Source organism: Oncorhynchus nerka, linkage group LG14 (genome assembly GCF_034236695.1).
Source record: "Oncorhynchus nerka isolate Pitt River linkage group LG14, Oner_Uvic_2.0, whole genome shotgun sequence".
NCBI lineage: Eukaryota > Metazoa > Chordata > Actinopteri > Salmoniformes > Salmonidae > Oncorhynchus > Oncorhynchus nerka.
In genome coordinates, this window is record NC_088409.1 from 24,814,413 (window position 1) to 24,838,017 (window position 23,605).

The 23,605-nt window shown below is 52.8% G+C and overlaps 1 protein-coding gene across 1 annotated transcript; it reads left to right on the forward strand.

Annotated features, from left to right (window-relative positions):
- Positions 1-6,161: 6,161 nt before the first annotated feature.
- Positions 6,162-10,108, forward strand: LOC135574973 (angiogenin-like). The gene is made up of 2 exons (XM_065027103.1): positions 6,162-6,375; positions 7,818-10,108. The coding sequence occupies exon 2, from the start codon at positions 7,836-7,838 to the stop codon at positions 8,430-8,432; it is 597 nt and encodes a 198-aa protein (XP_064883175.1). The 5' UTR covers positions 6,162-6,375; positions 7,818-7,835; the 3' UTR covers positions 8,433-10,108.
- The last annotated feature ends 13,497 nt before the right edge of the window (positions 10,109-23,605 follow it).

Genomic DNA, 23,605 nt, shown 5'->3' on the forward strand with positions numbered 1-23,605 from the left:
TCTCCCAACAAGCTAATTCGCCCGGCAACCAGACAGGGTGCGTTCCAGGACACCGGAAACACACTCCAGGACAGAAACACAGGCAAACACAGACTCAGGAAGCGGGATTCGTGACAGTAACCCCCCCCCCTCCGACGAACGCCACCGGGTGGACTACCTGGAGCGCCAGGGTGGAGGCGGTAGAAGTCACGAAGCAGGTCGTCATCAAGGATCTGACGCCGAGGAATCCAACTCCTCTCCTCTGGACCATATCCTTCCCAATCCACGAGATATTGGAAACCTCGACCCCGCCGTCTGGAATCCATTATGCGGCGCACCGTGTAGGCAGGACCACCTCCGATCATCCGAGGAGGAGGAGGACGAGGAGGAGGGGGCAACAGAGGACTGAGGAGAACCGGCTTGAGGCAGGAGACATGAAAGGTGGGGTGTACTCGAAGCGTTGCCGGCAATTTGAGTCGGACCACAACAGGGTTAATGATTCTCTCCACCACAAACGGACCAATGAACTTTGGTGACAGTTTCCTCGACTCAGTCCGTAGAGGAAGATCCCGTGTAGCCAACCAAACCTTATCTCCGATGGTATAAGCGGGAGCAGGAATACGGCGATGGATTCGCCTGGATCTGATACTGGTCAGAAACTCTGAGGACCTTCCTGGCCCGATGCCAGGTCCGGTGGCAACGACGAATGTGGGCCTGGACAGAAGGAACCGAAAGATCCCTCTCCTGAGAAGGAAACAAGGGAGGTTGTTATCCGTACAGGCATTGGAAGGGGGACATTCCAGTGGCAGATGAAGGAAGGGTATTATGGGCATACTCGACCCAGGGTAATTGAGATGACCAAGAGGTGGGATCAGAGGAGACAAGACAACGCAGCGTGGACTCCATCTTCTGGTTGGCTCTCTCCACCTGACCATTAGATTGTGGGTGAAATCCAGAAGTGAGACTGACTGTAGCTCCAATGGCCAAACAGAAGGATCTCCAGACAGCAGAGGTAAACTGAGGACCACGGTCAGAAACAATGTCACTGGGCAATCCGTGGACCCTGAAAACCTCCCTAACCAGGATCTCGGACGTCTGTGGCAGATGGAAGCTTGGAGAGAGGGACAAAATGAGCAAACTTGCTGAATCTGTCCACAATGGTCAGAATGACCGTGTTCCCAACAGAAGGGGGCAATCCCGTGACAAAATCCAGGGCCAGATGCGGCCGAGGAATAGGTAGGGGGTGAAGAAGCCCAGAGCTGGGCCGATTGGTACTTTTGTTCTGAGCACAAACAGGACATGCGGCAACAAACCTCCGGGTATCTTCTCCCATGGCAGGCCACCAAAATCGTCTGCGCAGTAGCGCCATAGTCCGAGCAACGCCAGGGTGACAAGCTATCTTGCTGGCGTGGGACCACTGAAGAACAGCAGAACGGACCGACTCAGGCACGAACAACCGACCGGGTGGACCGTTACCGGGGCCGGGCTGCGTCCGAAGGGCCGCCATCACATCCTCCTCAATCCTCCATGTAACGGCTCCCACGACAATCGTCTCAGTCTTGGCCCCACTCTCATCCGTCTTGGAGAACATCCGGGACAAGGAGTCCGCTTTGCCGTTCTTCGACCCAGGTCGGAACGTCAGGGAAAAATTGAAGCGTCCAAAAAAACAAAGCCCACCTGGCCTGACGGGAGTTGAGACGTTTAGCCGATTGCACGTAAGCCAGATTCTTGTGGTCAGTCCAGACCACAAAGGGTTGCTCTGCTCCCTCCAACCAGTGACGCCACTCCTCCAAGGCAAGCTTCACAGCGAGAAACTCCCGGTTACCCACATCGTAGTTTCTCTCAGCTGGTGAAAGACGACAAGAGTAGAAGGCGCAGGGATGGAGTTTACCGTCAGTGGAGCTACGCTGGGACAGGATGGCGCCCACTCCCACATCAGACGCGTCCACCTCAACAACAAACTGACGGGAAGTGTCAGGTTGAGAGAGAATTGGCGTGTTGGTGAATCGGCTCTTCAAGTGCAGAAATGCTCGGTCTGCCTCAGGAGTCCAACAGAAAATTCTGGTGCAAGACGTCAGAGCAGTTAAAGGGGCGGCCACCCGGCTGTAATCACAGATAAACCTCCGATAGAAGTTCGCAAATCCCAGGAATCTCTGGAGCTGCAATCTCGTACCGGGCCGGGCCCAATCCCGAACCGCCCGAACCTTCTCTTGGTCCATCTTGATCTCACCCCTGGAGATGATGTCCCCGAGGAAGGATGTAGTGTGGGCGTGAAAATCACACTTCTCTGCCTTCACAGACGGTTCTCCAATAACCGCTGCAGGACCTACTTAACATGCTGGATGTGGCTGGAAAGCTCCTTGGAGAAAATCAGGATGTCATCCAGGTAAACGAACACAAACAGACCGATCATATCCCTCAGCACGTCATTCACCAAACTTTGGAACACTGCTGGAGCGTTGGAAAGTCCAAACGGCATCACCTGGTACTCGAAATGTCCCATAGGTGTATTGAATCCAGTCAACCACTCGTCCCCCTCTTTGATCCGAACCAGATGATATGCATTGCGTAGATCAAGCTTCGTAAACACAGTAGCACCCTGTAAAGAATCGAAAGCGGAGCTCATCAAGGGCAAGGGGTACTTGTTCTTGACCGTAATATCATTCAACCCCCGATAATCAATACACGGTCGAAGAGAGCCATTCTTCTTACTCACAAAAAAAAATCCAGCTCCCAGGGGTGATGACGAGGGACGAATGAGACCTGCAGCAAGAGACTCCTTTATGTAGGTCTCCAGGGCTTCCCGCTCAGGTCGAGAAATACTGTATAACCGTCCCTTGGGAAAGGCAGCTCCAGGGAACAGCTTAATTGTACAATCATAAGGTCGGTGGGGAGGAAGTGACTGAGCTTTCTGCTTACTGAACACCTCACCCAACTCGTGATATGTTTCAGGAACCAGGGACAAATCAGGAGGAGCAGACTCACTGACCCGACTGGGGACAGCATGAGAACAGGCAGTCCTGAGGCAGTTAGCATGGCACTCAATGCTCCAACTAGTTACCTTACCAGTCACCCAATCGAACGAAGGATTATGTTCTCTTAGCCAGGGGTATCCAAGAACCGGGGGGAAGGCAAAATGAAAAAAGAAATAACCTCTGAATGATTCCCCGACAACAACATCTTAACCGGTTCAGTCCTCATAGTGATCCGTGCCAGACTACTGCCGTTCAGAGTGGTTGCTTCAATGGCTTCCGGTAATTGCTCCTTGGAAAGCCCCAGCTGTTCCACTAAGTCGGCATCAATGAAGCTGTCATCGGCACCTGAATCGATGAAAGCGTTAATCGCTAAACTCTGATTCTTATTTATGAGGGTAGCAGGAAAACGAGGTCTGACAGGGCTCTTGAGAGGTTGAAACTGGCTCGCTAACAAACCTCCCAAACTTAACGAGCCAAGCAGTTTAACGGGCACTGAGGACAAACGGAGATGTAATGTCCCGAGCTACCACAGTAGAGGCAGCTGTTGGTCTCACGTCTACGTTGGCGCTCGTCCTTCGTTAACCCGTGCCGCCCCACTTGCATAGGTTCAGGATCTGGCGGCAGGACTCCTCCACTAATCCCGTGTAAGGGAAAATGATCAACCCGTTCTGGTCCACTTCCTGACCCGAATGGTAACCGAGTCTCAGATTGATTAGATGGACCCCACTGCTTCTCCCTCCTTCTCTCTCGGACTCTATTATCTACCCGAATAGCTAAGGTGACCGAACTATCTAGGCTCTGGATAGGAGATCAGCTCGTCCTTGAGTTGCTCCGACAACCCCTGGTAAAAAAACGCTTGTAGTGATTCCTCATTCCAACCACTCTCCACAGCCAATGTCCTGAATTCTATCACAAAGTCTGCCACACTGCGAGCTCCTTGGCGAAGAGAGAGCAAACGTTTAGCTGCGTCCTTACCTCGGACTGGATGGTCAAAAAGCCTTCTCATCTCTGCCGTGAAACCCTGGTATGACGTCATGCATGTGTCCCGTCGTTCCCAAACAGCTGAAGCCCATTCCAGAGCTCTACCACGCAGCAGCTCAATAACAAAAGCTATCCTAGCCTTATCTGTGGCGTAAGAGTAGGGCTGCAGATCAAAAACTAACCCACACTGTAAAAGAAATGAACGGCATCCTCCCAGATCTCCCTCGTACTTCTCCGGTGTCGGAACCTTGGGCTCACGGAAGGAACCCGTTCCCGAATCGGCAGGTGATATGGGTGAAACAGGTGGTGGATGATCCGCCGGCAACCTGAGCTGATCCTGGATACTCGTTAATCTATCCGATAAGTTCCGGATTGAACCCGCTATCTCGTGTAGCGCCGTGTTGTGTTGTCCCAACATCTTCTCCTGCTGGGTAATGGCATGGCAAACGGAGTCCAGGTCCGCTGGGTTCATCCTTGGCCGGATCGTTCTGTCACGTTCTTTCAAAATCGAACCCAGAAGCAGACCAGGACAAGGAGAGTAGGAAGAAGGTGAGTCTTTATTTACAAGTGAATGTGAATGGGTAGATATATCCAGGTGGCGTAGCGGGCAGCGGTGGTGAGTTGATGGGAGTAAATAGGTGGATCCAATGGGGTAGCGGAATCCTCCGACGACCAGGCGGGAATGGGGTAAATGATCCGGGTGAGTAACTGAAGACAGAACAAACGGAGGTAAGTTTAAGGCAAGCAATACGTAAAAAACAACAAAACAAATTCTATCCAACTTGAGGCTGATACTATGGCACAACATACTGTTCATGGCTAACGATCCGGCAGGGAATGGATGTCAGGTCAGAGCTTTTGAAGGGGAGAGGTGATGATCAGGACAGGTGTGCAGATTACTGATGGGATACAGGTGCGGGTGAACATCGATCTCCCAACAAGCTAATTCGCCCAGCAAACAGACAGGGTGCGTTCCAGGACACCGGAAACACACTCCAGGACAGAAACACAGGCAAACACAGACTCAGGAAGCGGGATTCGTGACACTCCCAGGTATTTAAATAGTATTTGAAAACACTTTCAAATACTACTTGGTTTTTACAAATAAACGTTCAAATAAAAGTAGTTGTTTTAGGTTGTGTATTTGGAAATACCAAAATGCACAGAAAAAAAATATTTAAATAACACATACTCAAATTCACATTTGAAATGAGGTCTGAGTCATATGCATAAAACCCATGACTTTGTCCTCAACAGTCTTTAGAATGTTCAGTATGTTCACATGGTCTCTACCTATATAGGAGAGGAACAGAGACAGTCCATAAATCCATCCATCCTGTGTCCATCTATAGAAACACAGATGGTTTCACTACGTAAGAGAGGAACAGAGACAGTCCATAAATCCATCCATCCTGTGTCCATCTATAGAAACACAGATGGTTTCACTACGTAAGAGAGGAACAGAGACAGTCCATAAATCCATCCATCCTGTGTCCATCTATAGAAACACAGATGGTTTCACTACGTAAGGGAGGAACAGAGACAGTCCATAAATCCATCCATCCTGTGTCCATCTATAGAAACACAGATGGTTTCACTACGTAAGAGAGGAACAGAGACAGTCCATAAATCCATCCATCCTATGTGTCCATCTATAGAAACACAGATGGTTTCACTACGTAAGAGAGGAACAGAGACAGTCCATAAATCCATCCATCCTGTGTCCATCTATAGAAACACAGATGGTTTCACTACGTAAGAGAGGAACAGAGAGAAGGATAGGAAACATACGTAGTGAAGGTTGCTCTTTTTAGAAGAAGCTTCTCTCTCATTCTCCCTCATCGTTTGGCTCATCGTTTGGCTCATCGCTTGGCTCATCGTTTGGCTCATCATAGGCTAGTTGTTCCACAGACTCTGTCGTTAGATGTGTTTAGTACCAATGGACTAGATGGCTAAAAAACACCATCAGCGTCACCAACCATGGAGAGATACAGGGTTAACAGGCTTTTGTTCTATCCCAGCACTAACAAACACTAATTTAACTCATTCAGGTCTGGAAGAGCATTTATTGACAAATCTTAGTCACACACAGGCACACATGAATCCTACATACGCTAGCCCCACCCATATTCCCCACTGGACAGTATTTTTAGCTGAAACCTGATCCCTTCAGCAACAGAGAATGAAGGCAACCCTGCAAAACCCCTGCCTTTAACTAGCTCCATGGACACACACACACTAACCCGTTCTGACATGCAGACATGCACACTGTGACGCAGCGGGACGTTACGTACACATGGGGACACACCCGTCTACAGTCCAGTAAGGAACATAAAAGAATGAGACGTGTGAGCTGAGGGCTGAAGTTATTCTCCACCAATCTGGAACAGAGTTCCATTACAGAGACACACTGCAGCAGACATTACGGATCCATAACCAGGTAATGTACAACTTAATGCATACCCATATATCTGTGTTAGAGAGGGATACGTGTGTAAGTAGTAGTATGATTCAACTTAAGCCACGGAGAGCTGTGTGTGAGTCAGACTCAAGCCCTTCCTGTGTGTGAATACTTTCCTCAGTGCAGACAGCCTTGCCTGACTAATGTGGCCAGATTAAATGTGCACGTGTAAACAACGGCCTGTTTTGGAACCCTGTTTGTAGATGGGAGGAAGAGAGATCCTGTTCACATTATATATTTCATTTTGATTGAATAACCAATAGGTTGTAGAAGAGTTGTAGAAGCTCTGAGTGTTAACGGGTCAGAGAATGACAGGGAGCCAAGGATCGGATAGGGACGAGTGTTAACGGGGTCAGAGAATGACAGGGAGCCAGGGATCAGATAGGGACGAGTGGTAACGGGGTCAGAGAATGACAGGGAGCCAAGGATCAGATAGGGACGAGTGGTAACGGGGTCAGAGAATGACAGGGAGCCAAGGATCGGATAGGGACGAGTGTTAACGGGGTCAGAGAATGACCGGGAGCCAAGGATCGGATAGGGACGAGTGGTAACGGGGTCAGAGAATGACAGGGAGCCAGGGATCAGATAGGGACGAGTGTTAACGGAGTCAGAGAATGACAGGGAGCCAGGGATCAGATAGGGACGAGTGTTAACGGGGTCAGAGAATGACAGGGAGCCAGGGATCAGATAGGGATGAGTGGTAACGGGGTCAGAGAATGACAGGGAGCCAGGGATCAGATAGGGACGAGTGGTAACGGGGTCAGAGAATGACAGGGAGCCAGGGATCAGATAGGGACGAGTGGTAACGGGGTCAGAGAATGACAGGGAGCCAGGGGTCAGATAGGGACGAGTGGTAACGGGGTCAGAGAATGACAGGGAGCCAAGGATCAGATAGGGACGAGTGTTAACGGGGTCAGAGAATGACAGGGAGCCAGGGATCAGATAGGGACGAGTGGTAACGGGGTCAGAGAATGACAGGGAGCCAAGGATCAGATAAGGACGAGTGGTAACGGGGTCAGAGAATGACAGGGAGCCAAGGATCGGATAGGGACGAGTGGTAACGGGGTCAGAGAATGACAGGGAGCCAGGGATCAGATAGGGACGAGTGTTAACGGGGTCAGAGCATGACAGGGAGCCAGGGATCAGATAGGGACGAGTGGTAACGGGGTCAGAGAATGACAGGGAGCCAGGGATCAGATAGGGATGACCCCATTCAGTTCCAGTGCATATTTAAATCCAGAGGGGTATCTGTAATAGATTTTTTTAAATAAAAGAGGGGGGGGGCCTACAAGCCACTTCAATCATTTACATTTACATTTAAGTCATTTAGCAGACGCTCTTATCCAGAGCGACTTACAAATTGGTGCATTCACCTTATGACCTCCAGTGGAACAATCACTGAGCTATTTGTTTCTCTGCAGCTTCAAGACTTCTAAAGGATGAAGAACCTTAAACTTCTCATCCTCTCTCTCTCCATCTGCCTGTTGCTGGGCAACCTGGGGGTGAGTGGCTACAGTAATGTCGAACCCTGCCAACGGTCCCGATGCAATAACTGCCATGAAAAGTTCCTATACCGGCATGTGCGTCCAAATACCCCGCTAACGACGGACCACAACGCGTGGGAGAAGTATCTACGTGAAAAAAACGACTGCTCAAGACCCACGCAGTCCTTCCTCCATCCCAAAGACCGGGAGAGGGTGGACGCGGTCTGCTCCAGCTCTGGGGGAAAGAGGTACCAGGGGAACCTGTGCATCAGCCAAAGCCCGTTCACATTTCTAACAGTGAGGAGTGAGACTGGGACCTGCGGTGTGTCCAGCGTGCGGGAAGAGACCAAGCATTTGATCCTGGCATGTGAGGTGCTGGAGAACAGGTGTGTGCCGGTCCACTTCGAGGGGAACCGCGAGGGGAACAAGCCCGACAATAACGCTGCAGGATGTGGCAGCACGGAGAAAGGGAAGGGCTCAAGCTTCCAAGTATCAGGAATGTGGCTGGCATCTTCATTGATACTCATGTTTCTCTCACAACTCCTTTTCTGAACAGTTAATGGGGGGGCAGATAGTCAAACAATACATCAAAAGGAAGTTAGTTTTAAAGTGTCTGTCCTACACTCTAAAAAGAAAAGGTTCCTGGAGTATCCTTTAGGGGTTCTTCAAATGTAATGTGTGGGTGAACCGCTATGAGTTCTTCAAAGAACCCCTTTTAATGGATCCTCAGAGAACCTTTTGAAGAACCTTTGAGGTACATTTTTTGAACGACCCCTCTCCCCTATTATTAATAAAGGTAATACGCATAACAAAAACAACAATAACACAATATTTTATTGTTCTCAGTGTTTATTATGATTGTAGTGGCAAAAGCAGAATAATCTCATCTAAATATGAGGTAAACTCCCAGCAGAGCCCAAGTCCAGTGGAAGTCCAATGGAAGTATATCCTCTGGCGTGTTGATGTTATTGTGTTGATGTTCTCCGTATCCATAGCCAGAATGAGGCGTATTTCTTTCTGTAATAAAGCCCTTTTGATTGGCTGGGCCTGGCTCCCCAGTAGGTGGGCCTATGCCCTCCCTGGCCCACCCATGGCTGGGCCTGGCTCCCCAGTAGGTGGGCCTATGCCCTCCCTGGCCCACCCATGGCTGGGCCTGGCTCCCCAGTAGGTGGGCCTATGCCCTCCCTGGCCCACCCATGGCTGGGCCTGACTCCCCAGTAGGTGGGCCTATGCCCTCCCTGGCCCACCCATGGCTGGGCCTGACTCCCCAGTAGGTGGGCCTATGCCCTCCCTGGCCCACCCATGGCTGGGCCTGACTCCCCAGTAGGTGGGCCTATGCCCTCCCTGGCCCAGCCATGGCTGAGCCTGGCTCCCCAGTAGGTGGGCCTATGCCCTCCCTGGCCCAGCCATGGCTGCGCCTGGCTCCCCAGTAGGTGGGCCTATGCCCTCCCTGGCCCAGCCAGGCTGGGCCTGACTCCCCAGTAGGTGGGCCTATGCCCTCCCTGGCCCAGCCATGGCTGCGCCTGGCTCCCCAGTAGGTGGGCATATGCCCTCCCTGGCCCACCCATGGCTGGGCCTGACTCCCCAGTAGGTGGGCCTATGCCCTCCCTGGCCCAGCCATGGCTGCGCCTGGCTCCCCAGTAGGTGGGCCTATGCCCTCCCTGGCCCACCCATGGCTGGGCCTGGCTCCCCAGTATGCCCTCCCTGGCCCAGCCATGGCTGCGCCTGGCTCCCCAGTAGGTGGGCCTATGCCCTCCCTGGCCCACCCATGGCTGGGCCTGGCTCCCCAGTAGGTGGGCCTATGCCCTCCCTGGCCCACCCATGGCTGGGCCTGACTCCCCAGTAGGTGGGGCTATGCCCTCCCTGGCCCACCCATGGCTGGGCCTGGCTCCCCAGTAGGTGGGCCTATGCCCTCCCTGGCCCACCCATGGCTGGGCCTGGCTCCCCAGTAGGTGGGCCTATGCCCTCCCTGGCCCACCCATGGCTGGGCCTGACTCCCCAGTAGGTGGGCCTATGCCCTCCCTGGCCCACCCATGGCTGGGCCTGGCTCCCCAGTAGGTGGGCCTATGCCCTCCCTGGCCCACCCATGGCTGGGCCTGGCTCCCCAGTAGGTGGGGCTATGCCCTCCCTGGCCCACCCATGGCTGGGCCTGGCTCCCCAGTAGGTGGGGCTATGCCCTCCCTGGCCCACCCATGGCTGGGCCTGGCTCCCCAGTAGGTGGGCCTATGCCCTCCTGGCCCACCCATGGCTGGGCCTGGCTCCCAGTAGGTGGGGCTATGCCCTCCTGGCCCACCCATGGCTGGGCCTGGCTCCCCAGTAGGTGGGCCTATGCCCTCCCTGGCCCACCCATGGCTGGGCCTGGCTCCCCAGTAGGTGGGCCTATGCCCTCCCTGGCCCACCCATGGCTGGGCCTGGCTCCCCAGTAGGTGGGCCTATGCCCTCCCTGGCCCACCCATGGCTGGGCCTGACTCCCCAGTAGGTGGGCCTATGCCCTCCCTGGCCCACCCATGGCTGGGCCTGGCTCCCCAGTAGGTGGGCCTATGCCCTCCCTGGCCCACCCATGGCTGGGCCTGGCTCCCCAGTAGGTGGGCCTATGCCCTCCCTGGCCCACCCATGGCTCCCCAGTAGGTGGGCCTATGCCCTCCCTGGCCCAGCCATGGCTGCGCCTGGCTCCCCAGTAGGTGGGCCTATGCCCTCCCTGGCCCACCCATGGCTGGGCCTGGCTCCCCAGTAGGTGGGCCTATGCCCTCCCTGGCCCACCCATGGCTGGGCCTGGCTCCCCAGTAGGTGGGCCTATGCCCTCCCTGGCCCAGCCATGGCTGCGCCCCTGCCCAGTCATGTGAAATCCATAGATTAGGGCCTAATTGATTTATTTAAATGGACTGATTTCCTTAATTAACTGTAACTCAGCAAAATCTTTGAAATCGTTGCATGTTGCGTTTATATTTTTGTTCCGTATACTTCCATATATACTTCCATTCATTGGTGCAAAATTAGTAGCATGCATTAAATGTGTTATAAAACTGCCAAATCTTATCAAAATGTGTAGAATTGCAGAATATGTACTCTAAAACTTCCATCACAAGGATAGGAGCACGTAAGGATGCATTGTGAAAGTATCAGAGCAGGGCCGAGGTCAGGAAGAACGTAGTATTGAGATGGAATGTGGCCATTCTTCAGTGTTTCTATAGGGTGGACAGCATTCACTTTCAGCCTAGTTCTGCTCAATGGGCAATTGAACAGGAATAGAATGTGAAAGAGGAAGTTAATTTGTGGTTTAGACAATTCTGAACTTTTGGGCTATTCAGGGCTCCACTGTGACCCCTTTCCTTGTTCTATAGGCCACTCAGGTCCAGCTTCTCTATCACACATGCACTGTGTGAGGGACGTCTAGAAATAGAGGGCCATATGTGGAGCTCACCTGGTGAAACTTGTTCTGCATGCACACACAAACACAGACACACGCATGTACACCAGTGGAGGCTGGTGGGAGGAGCTATGGGAGGACGGGCTCAGTATAATGGCTGGAATGGAATAAATAGAACGGTATCAAACACATCTAATGTATGGAAACCACACGTTTGACTCTATACCATTTATTCCATTCTAGCCGTTACAATGAGCCCGTCCTCCTATAGCTCCTCCCACCAGCCTCCACTGACGCGCACACTATGTAACTGAACTCACATACACGGCCGGTTCCAGGGAACTCACATAGAGGGCCGGTTCTAGGCATAAGTGACATAAACTCACATACACGGCCGGTTCTAGACATAAGCGACATAAACTCGCATACATGGCCGGTTCTAGACATAAGAGACATAAACACTCCAACCCAGCTTAGTGGGGCGGACCATCCTTCCAGAGCTGAGAAACATGGGCTTCTAAGGCTACCTCCAACCCAGCTTAGTGGGGCGGGGCATCCTTCCAGAGCTGAGAAACATGGGCTTCTAAGGCTACCTCCAACCCAGCTTAGTGGGGCGGGCCATCCTTCTAGAGCTGAGAAACATGGGCTTCTAAGGCTACCTCCAACCCAGCTTAGTGGGGCGGGGCATCCTTCCAGAGCTGAGAAACATGGACTTCTAAAGCTACCTCCAACCCAGCTTAGTGGGGCGGGCCATCCTTCCAGAGCTGAGAAACATGGGCTTCTAAGGCTACCTCCAACCCAGCTTAGTGTTGCGGGGCATCCTTCCAGAGCTGAGAAACATGGGCTTCTAAGGCTACCTCCAACCCAGCTTAGTGGGGCGGGCCGTCCTTCCAGAGCTGAGAAACATGGGCTTCTAAGGCTACCTCCAACCCAGCTTAGTGGGGCGGGGCCATCCTTCCAGAGCTGAGAAACATGGGCTTCTAAAGCTACTTCCAACCCAGCTTAGTGGGGCGGACCATCCTTCCATAGGTGAGAAACATGGGCTTCTAAAGCTACCTCCAACCCAGCTTAGTGGGTCGGGCCATCCTTCCATAGGTGAGAAACATGGGCTTCTAAGGCTACCTCCAACCCAGCTTAGTGGAGCGGGCCATCCTTCCATAGGTGAGAAACATGGGCTTCTAAACCTACCTCCAACCCAGCTTAGTGGCGCGGGCCATCCTTCCATAGGTGAGAAACATGGCCTTCTAAACCTACCTCCAACCCAGCTTAGTGGGTCGGGCCGTCCTTCCATAGGTGAGAAACATGGGCTTCTAAGGCTACCTCCAACCCAGCTTAGTGGAGCGGGCCATCCTTCCATAGGTGAGAAACATGGGCTTCTAAACCTACCTCCAACCCAGCTTAGTGGCGCGGGCCATCCTTCCATAGGTGAGAAACATGGGCTTCTAAACCTACCTCCAACCCAGCTTAGTGGCGCGGGCCATCCTTCCAGAGCTGAGAAACATGGGCTTCTAAGGCTACCTCCAACCCAGCTTAGTGGGGCGGGCCATCCTTCCAGAGCTGAGAAACATGGGCTTCTAAGGCTACCTCCAACCCAGCTTAGTGGGGCGGGCCATCCTTCTAGAGCTGAGAAACATGGGCTTCTAAGGCTACCTCCAACCCAGCTTAGTGGGGCGGGGCATCCTTCCAGAGCTGAGAAACATGGGCTTCTAAAGCTACCTCCAACCCAGCTTAGTGGGGCGGGCCATCCTTCTAGAGCTGAGAAACATGGGCTTCTAAGGCTACCTCCAACCCAGCTTAGTGGGGCGGGCCATCCTTCCAGAGCTGAGAAACATGGGCTTCTAAGGCTACCTCCAACCCAGCTTAGTGGGGCGGGGCATCCTTCCAGAGCTGAGAAACATGGACTTCTAAAGCTACCTCCAACCCAGCTTAGTGGGGCGGGGCATCCTTCCAGAGCTGAGAAACATGGACTTCTAAAGCTACCTCCAACCCAGCTTAGTGGGGCGGGCCATCCTTCCAGAGCTGAGAAACATGGGCTTCTAAGGCTACCTCCAACCCAGCTTAGTGGGGCGGGGCATCCTTCCAGAGCTGAGAAACATGGGCTTCTAAGGCTACCTCCAACCCAGCTTAGTGGGGCGGGCCGTCCTTCCAGAGCTGAGAAACATGGGCTTCTAAGGCTACCTCCAACCCAGCTTAGTGGGGCGGGGCCGTCCTTCCAGAGCTGAGAAACTTGGGCTTCTAAAGCTACTTCCAACCCAGCTTAGTGGGGCGGACCATCCTTCCAGAGCTGAGAAACATGGGCTTCTAAGGCTACCTCCAACCCAGCTTAGTGGGGCGGGGCATCCTTCCAGAGCTGAGAAACATGGGCTTCTAAGGCTACCTCCAACCCAGCTTAGTGGGGCGGGCCATCCTTCTAGAGCTGAGAAACATGGGCTTCTAAGGCTACCTCCAACCCAGCTTAGTGGGGCGGGGCATCCTTCCAGAGCTGAGAAACATGGACTTCTAAAGCTACCTCCAACCCAGCTTAGTGGGGCGGGCCATCCTTCCAGAGCTGAGAAACATGGGCTTCTAAGGCTACCTCCAACCCAGCTTAGTGGGGCGGGGCATCCTTCCAGAGCTGAGAAACATGGGCTTCTAAGGCTACCTCCAACCCAGCTTAGTGGGGCGGGCCGTCCTTCCAGAGCTGAGAAACATGGGCTTCTAAGGCTACCTCCAACCCAGCTTAGTGGGGCGGGGCCATCCTTCCAGAGCTGAGAAACATGGGCTTCTAAAGCTACCTCCAACCCAGCTTAGTGGGTCGGGCCATCCTTCCATAGGTGAGAAACATGGGCTTCTAAGGCTACCTCCAACCCAGCTTAGTGGAGCGGGCCATCCTTCCATAGGTGAGAAACATGGGCTTCTAAACCTACCTCCAACCCAGCTTAGTGGCGCGGGCCATCCTTCCAGAGCTGAGAAACATGGGCTTCTAAGGCTACCTCCAACCCAGCTTAGTGGGGCGGGCCATCCTTCTAGAGCTGAGAAACATGGGCTTCTAAGGCTACCTCCAACCCAGCTTAGTGGGGCGGGCCATCCTTCTAGAGCTGAGAAACATGGGCTTCTAAGGCTACCTCCAACCCAGCTTAGTGGGGCGGGCCATCCTTCTAGAGCTGAGAAACATGGGCTTCTAAGGCTACCTCCAACCCAGCTTAGTGGGGCGGGCCATCCTTCCAGAGCTGAGAAACATGGGCTTCTAAGGCTACCTCCAACCCAGCTTAGTGGGGCGGGGCATCCTTCCAGAGCTGAGAAACATGGACTTCTAAAGCTACCTCCAACCCAGCTTAGTGGGGCGGGCCATCCTTCCAGAGCTGAGAAACATGGGCTTCTAAGGCTACCTCCAACCCAGCTTAGTGGGGCGGGGCATCCTTCCAGAGCTGAGAAACATGGGCTTCTAAGGCTACCTCCAACCCAGCTTAGTGGGGCGGGCCGTCCTTCCAGAGCTGAGAAACATGGGCTTCTAAGGCTACCTCCAACCCAGCTTAGTGGGACGGGGCCATCCTTCCAGAGCTGAGAAACATGGGCTTCTAAAGCTACTTCCAACCCAGCTTAGTGGGGCGGGCCATCCTTCCATAGGTGAGAAACATGGGCTTCTAAAGCTACCTCCAACTCAGCCTTGTGGGTCGGGCCATCCTTCCATAGGTGAGAAACATGGGCTTCTAAGGCTACCTCCAACCCAGCTTAGTGGAGCGGGCCATCCTTCCATAGGTGAGAAACATGGGCTTCTAAACCTACCTCCAACCCAGCTTAGTGGCGCGGGCCATCCTTCCAGAGCTGAGAAACATGGGCTTCTAAGGCTACCTCCAGCCATTGGGACACATGGGACACTACACTACCATGCTTTCACCACTAGGTGGTATGAGGGCTCCAGTTGTTATTCATGCACCGACACTCTTGAATATTTAATGAAGCAAAGCATTGCTCTCTATTCTACATCCCTCCTTTTCTCCCTCTCTCTTTTACCCCTCCATTCACCTCTATTATTCTCTCTCTCTCTTTGACCCCTCCATGCACCTCTATTCTTCTCTCTCTCTCTTTTACCCCTCCATTCACCTCTATTATTCTCTCTCTCTCTTTGACCCCTCCATGCACCTCTATTATTCTCTCTCTCTCTTTTACCCCTCCATTCACCTCTATTATTCTCTCTCTCTCTTTTAACCCTCCATGCACCTCTATTCTTCTCTCTCTCTCTCTTTGACCCCTCCATTCACCTCTATTATTCTCTCTCTCTCTCTTTGACCCCTCCATGCACCTCTATTCTTCTCTCTCTCTCTCTTTTAACCCTCCATGCACCTCTATTCTTCTCTCTCTCTCTCTTTTAACCCTCCATTCACCTCTATTCTTCTCTCTCTCTCTCTTTTAACCCTCCATGCACCTCTATTCTTCTCTCTCTCTCTCTTTTACCCCTCCATTCACCTCTATTCTTCTCTCTCTCTCTTTTACCCCTCCATTCACCTCTATTATTCTCTCTCTCTCTCTTTTACCCCTCCATTCACCTCTATTCTTCTCTCTCTCTCTTTTAACCCTCCATGCACCTCTATTCTTCTCTCTCTCTCTCTTTTACCCCTCCATTCACCTCTATTCTTCTCTCTCTCTCTTTTAACCCTCCATTCACCTCTTCTTCTCTCTCTCTCTTTTAACCCTCCATGCACCTCTATTCTTCTCTCTCTTTTAACCCTCCATGCACCTCTATTCTTCTCTCTCTCTCTTTTACCCCTCCATTCACCTCTATTCTTCTCTCTCTCTCTTTTACCCCTCCATTCACCTCTATTCTTCTCTCTCTCTCTCTTTGACCCCTCCATGCACCTCTATTCTTCTCTCTCTCTCTTTTACCCCTCCATGCACCTCTATTCTTCTCTCTCTCTCTTTTAACCCTCCATTCACCTCTATTCTTCTCTCTCTCTCTCTCTCTCTCTTTTAACCCTCCATGCACCTCTATTCTTCTCTCTCTCTCTCTCTCTCTCTCTTTGACCCCTCCATGCACCTCTATTCTTCTCTCTCTCTCTTTTACCCCTCCATTCACCTCTATTCTTCTCTCTCTCTTTTTAACCCTCCATGCACCTCTATTCTTCTCTCCTCTCTCTCTCTCTCTCTCTCTTTTACCCCTCCATGCACCTCTATTCTTCCCTCTCTCTCTCTCTTTTACCCCTCCATTCACCTCTATTCTTCTCTCTCTCTCTTTTACCCCTCCATGCACCTCTATTCTTCTCTCTCTCTCTTTTACCCCTCCATTCACCTCTATTCTTCTCTCTCTCTCTTTTACCCCTCCATTCACCTCTATTCTTCCCTCTCTCTCTCTCTTTTACCCCTCCATTCACCTCTATTCTTCTCTCTCTCTCTTTTAACCCTCCATTCACCTCTATTCTTCTCTCTCTCTCTCTTTTACCCCTCCATGCACCTCTATTCTTCCCTCTCTCTCTCTTTTAACCCTCCATTCACCTCTATTCTTCTCTCTCTCTCTTTTAACCCTCCATGCACCTCTATTCTTCTCTCTCTCTCTCTCTCTCTTTTAACCCTCCATGCACCTCTATTCTTCCCTCTCTCTCTCTCTTTTACCCCTCCATTCTCCTCTATTCTTCTCTCTCTCTCTTTTAACCCTCCATGCACCTCTATTCTTCTCTCTCTCTCTTTTAACCCTCCATGCACCTCTATTCTTCTCTCTCTCTTTTTACCCCTCCATTCACCTCTATTCTTCTCTCTCTCTCTTTAACCCTCCATGCACCTCTATTCTTCTCTCTCTCTCTTTTAACCCTCCATGCACCTCTATTCTTCTCTCTCTCTCTTTTAACCCTCCATGCACCTCTATTCTTCTCTCTCTCTCTTTTACCCCTCCATTCACCTCTATTCTTCTCTCTCTCTTTTAACCCTCCATGCACCTCTATTCTTCTCTCTCTCTCTTTTAACCCTCCATGCACCTCTATTCTTCTCTCTCTCTCTTTTAACCCTCCATGCACCTCTATTCTTCTCTCTCTCTCTTTTACCCCTCCATTCACCTCTATTCTTCTCTCTCTCTCTTTTAACCCTCCATGCACCTCTATTCTTCTCTCTCTCTCTTTTACCCCTCCATGCACCTCTATTCTTCTCTCTCTCTCTCTTTGACCCCTCCATGCACCTCTATTCTTCTCTCTCTCTCTCTTTTACCCCTCCATGCACCTCTATTCTTCTCTCTCCCTCTTTTACCCCTCCATTCACCTCTATTCTTCTCTCTCTCTCTTTTAACCCTCCATGCACCTCTATTCTTCTCTCTCTTTTACCCCTCCATGCACCTCTATTCTTCTCTCTCTCTTTTAACCCTCCATTCACCTCTATTCTTCTCTCTCTCTCTTTTAACCCTCCATGCACCTCTATTCTTCTCTCTCTCTCTTTTAACCCTCCATGCACCTCTATTCTTCTCTCTCTCTCTTTTACCCCTCCATTCACCTCTATTCTTCTCTCTCTCTTTTAACCCTCCATGCACCTCTATTCTTCTCTCTCTCTCTTTTAACCCTCCATTCACCTCTATTCTTCTCTCTCTCTCTCTTTTAACCCTCCATGCACCTCTATTCTTCTCTCTCTCTTTTACCCCTCCATTCACCTCTATTCTTCTCTCTCTCTCTTTTAACCCTCCATGCACCTCTATTCTTACATTTCTCTCTCTCTCTTTTAACCCTCCATTCACCTCTATTCTTCTCTCTCTCTCTCTTTTACCCCTCCATTCACCTCTATTCTTCTCTCTCTCTCTCTCCTTCATGTGACTCCATTGTCTTCAATGGAACAGGAATGTTTCCTTTTTTGTTTAAGAAATCAGCTTTCTTTCACTTTTTCCATGACCCTTTGTTCGTTTCCATCCTTTCTTTGTTGGCTCCAGGGTAACTCACCCGGTCATGGACAAATCACAGGACCAACGTACCGTCAGTCTTAGTTCACAGAGAGAGCATCTCACCAAGTAGTCCACTGATGATAAATGCAATGGCGTGGGATTGTCATGAATATGTGTACTGAATAGTAACATGCAGATATCTGGTGTAGGTGATATCTGTGAAAACAACCTGCAGAGAGACTTATGGTGTCACACACACAAAACTGGTTATTTGCGTACTGTCACAGTCTCTATCTATTCCGAGTCACAGTGAGGTGAAACAAAACAGTCATTATAGGGTCCGAATCTAGTACAGTCAGAACTCCCATGAAGACTTGCAACGGTCAGAGGTTGACTGTTGAGCACTGGTCATAACACAACCGTGACATCAGAGGGCAAAACACACACACATGCATACACACACATGCATACACACGCACACACGCATACACACACACGCATACACACACACACACATACACACGCACAGACGCATACACACACACACACACGCATACACCACACACATGCACACACGCATACACACACATGCATACACACGCATACACACACGCATACACACACACGCATACACACACGCATACACACACACACATACACACACACACATACACACACACACACACGCATACACCACACACACACACACATGCACACACGCATACACACACATGCATACACATGCACACACGCATACACACACACGCATACACACACACGCATACACACACGCATACACACACACACATACACACACACACACACACATACACACACACACACACAAGAGCGCTGGGCACATACACAAAATAAGAAAAAAGCAAAAGCAGGAAACAATCGATCACTGAGAGAAAAGAGGAAAGGCTATGAGAAGAATAAAATAATGAGTGCAGAGTGAGATGTAATGGAGGAGTTGAGAGCTGGAGGAAACAGAGGAGGGTGGAGGGATGGAGGGGTGCAGGGAGAAGAGGATGGTGGAGAGATGGAGGGAGAGGAGGGTGGAGGGATGCAGGGAGAGGAGCAGGGTGGAGGGGTGCAGGGAGAGGAGGAGGGTGGAGGGGTGCAGGGAGAGGAGGAGGGTGGAGGGTGCAGGGAGGAGGAGGAGGGTGGAGGGGTGCAGGGAGAAGAGGATGGTGGAGAGATGGAGGGGAGGAGGGTGGAGGGATGCAGGGAGAGGAGCAGGGTGGAGGGTGCAGGGAGAGGAGGAGGGTGGAGGGGTGCAGGGAGAGGAGGAGGGTGGAGGGGTGCAGGGAGAAGAGGATGGTGGAGAGATGGAGGGAGAGGAGGGTGGAGGGATGCAGGGAGAGGAGCAGGGTGGAGGGTGCAGGGAGAGGAGCAGGGTGGAGGGGTGCAGGGAGAGGAGGAGGGTGGAGGGGTGCAGGGAGAGGAGGAGGGTGGAGGGTGCAGGGAGAAGAGGATGGTGGAGAGATGGAGGGAGAGGAGGGTGGAGGGATGCAGGGAGAGGAGCAGGGTGGAGGGGTGCAGGGAGAGGAGCAGGGTGGAGGGGTGCAGGGAGAGGAGGAGGGTGGAGGGGTGCAGGGAGAGGAGGAGGGTGGAGGGTGCAGGGAGAAGAGGATGGTGGAGAGATGGAGGGAGAGGAGGGTGGAGGGATGCAGGGAGAGGAGCAGGGTGGAGGGGTGCAGGGAGAGGAGCAGGGTGGAGGGGTGCAGGGAGAGGAGGAAGGGTGGAGAGATGGAGGGAGAGGAGGAGGGGGAGGGGTGAAGGCAGAGGAGGAGGGTGGAGGTGTGCAGGCAGAGGAGGAGTGAGGAGGAGTGCAGGGAGAGGAGGAGGGTGGAGGGTGCAGGCAGAGGAGGAGGGTGGAGGGTGCAGAGAAAGGAGGGTGGAGAGATGATGGATGGAGGAGGGTGGAGGTTGAGGGGTGGTGGAGGGTGGAGAGATGAGGGATGGAGGAGGGTGGAGGTTGGAGGGTGGAGGTTGAGGGATGGAGGAGGGTGGAGGTTGAGGGGTGGAGGAGGGTAGAGAGATGAGGGATGGAGGAGGGGTGCAGGGAGAGGAAGAGGGTGGGGGGGGGGGTGCAGGGAGAGGAGGGGGGTAGAGGTTGAGGTGATAAAAACTGGCCTGCACTTTTATTGAACCTTTTTCGAGTTAAAGAAAACAATCAAAGTAATGAAAACTGCAGCATGTAAAGGAGGTGAGACGGGAAACACTGTTTGTTTTTCTTCTCAGTTTTCCTCTGTGGCTCACTACCTCTCCCCCCTTCCATGTTGTTCATTCTGTTCTTGTCTTTCTCTCCAGGGTCTTCTCTATCTCCTCCTCTCATTATATTTCCCTCCTCTTCTCCCTTCCTCCCCCCTCCTCCTCTTCTCCCTTAATCCCCCTCCTTCTCTTCTCCCTTCATCCCCCTCCTCCTCTTCCCCTTCATCCTCCCTCCTCCTCTTCTCCCTTCATCCCACTCTCCTCTTCTCCCTTCATCCCCCCTCCTCTTCTTCTCCCTTCACCCTCCCTCCTCCTCTTCTCCCTTCATCCCCCTCCTCCTCTTCCCCCTTAATCCCCCTCCTCCTCTTCTCCCTTCATCCCACTCCTCCTCTTCTCCCTTAATCCCCCTCCTCCTCTTCCCCCTTAATCCCCCTCCTCTTCTCCCTTCATCCCACTCCTCCTCTTCTCCCTTCCTCCCCCTCCTCCTCTTCTCCATTAATCCCCCTCCTCCTCTTCTCCCTTCCTCCCCCTCCTCCTCTTCTCCCTTCATCACTCCCCCTCTTCTCCCTTCATCCCCCTCCTCTACTCCCTTCATCCCCTCTCCTCCTCTTCTCCCTTCATCCCCCTCCTCCTCGTCTCCCTTCATCCCCCTCCTCTTCTCCCTTCATCCCCCTCCTCTTCTCCCTTCATCCCCTCTCCTCTTCTCCCTTCATCCCCCTCCTCCTCGTCTCCCTTCATCCCCCTCCTCTTCTCCCTTCATCCCCCTCCTCTTCTCCCTTCATCCCCTCTCCTCTCTTCTCCCTTCATCCCCTCTCCTCCTCCTCGTCTCCCTTCATCCCCCTCCTCGTCTCCCTTCATCCCCCTCCTCGTCTCCCTTCATCCCCCTCCTCTTCTCCCTTCATCCCCCTCCTCTTCTCCCTTCATCCCCCTCCTCTTCTCCCTTCATCCCCCTCCTCTCTTCTCCCTTCATCCCCCTCCTCTTCTCCCTTCATCCCCCTCCTCTTCTCCCTTCATCCCCTCTCCTCTCCTCTCTTCTCCCTTCATCCCCTCTCCTCTCTTCTCCCTTCATCCCCTCCTTCTCGTCTCCCTTCATCCCCCTCCTCCTCGTCTCCCTTCATCCCCCTCCTCTTCTCCCTTCATCCCCTCCTCTCTTCTCCCTTCATCCCCCTCCTCCTCGTCTCCCTTCATCCCCCTCCTCTTCTCCCTTCATCCCCTCCTCCTCGTCTCCCTTCATCCCCTCTCCTCTCTTCTCCCTTCATCCCCCTCCTCCTCGTCTCCTCGTCTCCCTTCATCCCCCTCCTCGTCTCCCTTCATCCCCCTCCTCCTCGTCTCCCTTCATCCCCCTCCTCCTCTTCTCCCTTCATCCCCCTCCTCTTCTCCCTTCATCCCCCTCCTCCTCGTCTCCTTTAATCCCCCTCCTCTTCTCCCTTTATCCGCCCTCCTCTTCTCCCTTCATCCCCCCTCCTCTTCTCCCTTCATCCCCCTCCTCCTCGTCTCCCTTCATCCCCCTCCTCTTCTCCCTTTATCCACCCTCCTCTTCTCCCTTCATCCCCCTCCTCCTCGTCTCCCTTCATCCCCCTCCTCTTCTCCCTTTATCCGCCCTCCTCTTCTCCCTTCATCCCCCTCCTCTTCTCCCTTCATCCCCTCTCCTCTCTTCTCCCTTCATCCTCCTCCTCCTCTTTCCCCTTCATCCCCCTCCTCTTCTCCCTTCATCCCCCTCCTCCTCGTCTCCCTTTATCCCCCTCCTCTTCTCCCTTTATCCGCCCTCCTCTTCTCCCTTCATCCCCCTCCTCTTCTCCCTTCATCCCCCTCCTCCTCGTCTCCCTTCATCCCCCTCCTCTTCTCCCTTCATCCCCCCTCCTCTTCTCCCTTTATCCGCCCTCCTCTTCTCCCTTCATCCCCCTCCTCCTCGTCTCCCTTCATCCCCCTCCTCCTCATCTCCCTTCATCCCCCTCCTCTTCTCCCTTTATCCGCCCTCCTCTTCTCCCTTCATCCCCCTCCTCTTCTCCCTTCATCCCCTCTCCTCTCTTCTCCCTTCATCCTCCTCCTCCTCTTTCCCCTTCACCCCCTCCTCTTCTCCCTTCATCCCCCTCCTCTTCTCCCTTTATCCGCCCTCCTCTTCTCCCTTCATCCCCCTCCTCTTCTCCCTTCATCCCCTCTCCTCTCTTCTCCCTTCATCCCCCTCCTCCTCTTCTCCCTTCATCCCCCTCCTCTTCTCCCTTCATCCCCTCCTCCTCGTCTCCCTTTATCCCCCCTCCTCTTCTCCCTTTATCCGCCCTCCTCTTCTCCCTTCATCCCCCTCCTCTTCTCCCTTCATCCCCCTCCTCCTCGTCTCCCTTCATCCCCCTCCTCTTCTCCCTTCATCCCCCTCCTCTTCTCCCTTTATCCGCCCTCCTCTTCTCCCTTCATCCCCCTCCTCCTCGTCTCCCTTCATCCCCCTCCTCTTCTCCCTTTATCCGCCCTCCTCTTCTCCCTTCATCCCCCTCCTCTTCTCCCTTCATCCCCTCTCCTCTCTTCTACCTTCATCCTCCTCCTCCTCTTTCCCCTTCATCCCCCTCCTCTTCTCCCTTCATCCCCCTCCTCTTCTCCCTTTATCCGCCCTCCTCTTCTCCCTTTATCCCCCTCCTCTTCTCCCTTCATCCCCTCTCCTCTCTTCTCCCTTCATCCCCCTCCTCCTCTTCTCCCTTCATCCCCCTCCTCTTCTCCCTTCATCCCCCTCCTCCTCGTCTCCCTTTATCCCCCTCCTCTTCTCCCTTTATCCGCCCTCCTCTTCTCCCTTCATCCCCCTCCTCTTCTCCCTTTATCCGCCCTCCTCTTCTCCCTTCATCCCCCCTCCTCTTCTCCCTTTATCCGCCCCTCCTCCTCACTGTCTCATTGTTGAGAACAATGCAATCGAGTGCAATTCACCTGTAACTTGTACAATGCAATTTTACAATGCCATTGACAGAGAGCACTTCAGAACTGTCTTTCTTCTATCTGAACTGGCTGACAGGATCGTATAACTGGGGGGGGGGGGGGGGGGGGGTCAGGAACCAGGGGGGAAGTTGTAGAGTTGAAGTTGCACCTAGACACTGATCTATAGCCAGTTTTGCCAAATTACCCCTAACAAATAAGGTTAGGATTTGGGGAGGGTAAGCTGATCCTAGATCTGTCCCAAAGGGCAACTTCTACTTCTATCGTTCAATTCACCCCTCCTCCTCTCCCCCTAAATGCCTCTCCCTTCTGCTCTCCCTCTTTTTTTTCTCTCCCTCCTAATCTCCCTCCTACTCCCCCATCTGATCTCCCTCCTAATCTCCCTCCTACTCACCCCTC

What these genes read in the sequence shown, in the direction of transcription:
- LOC135574973 (XM_065027103.1), top strand. Translation starts at nt 7,836, where the DNA reads ATGAAGAACCTTAAACTTCTCATCCTCTCTCTCTCCATCTGCCTGTTG.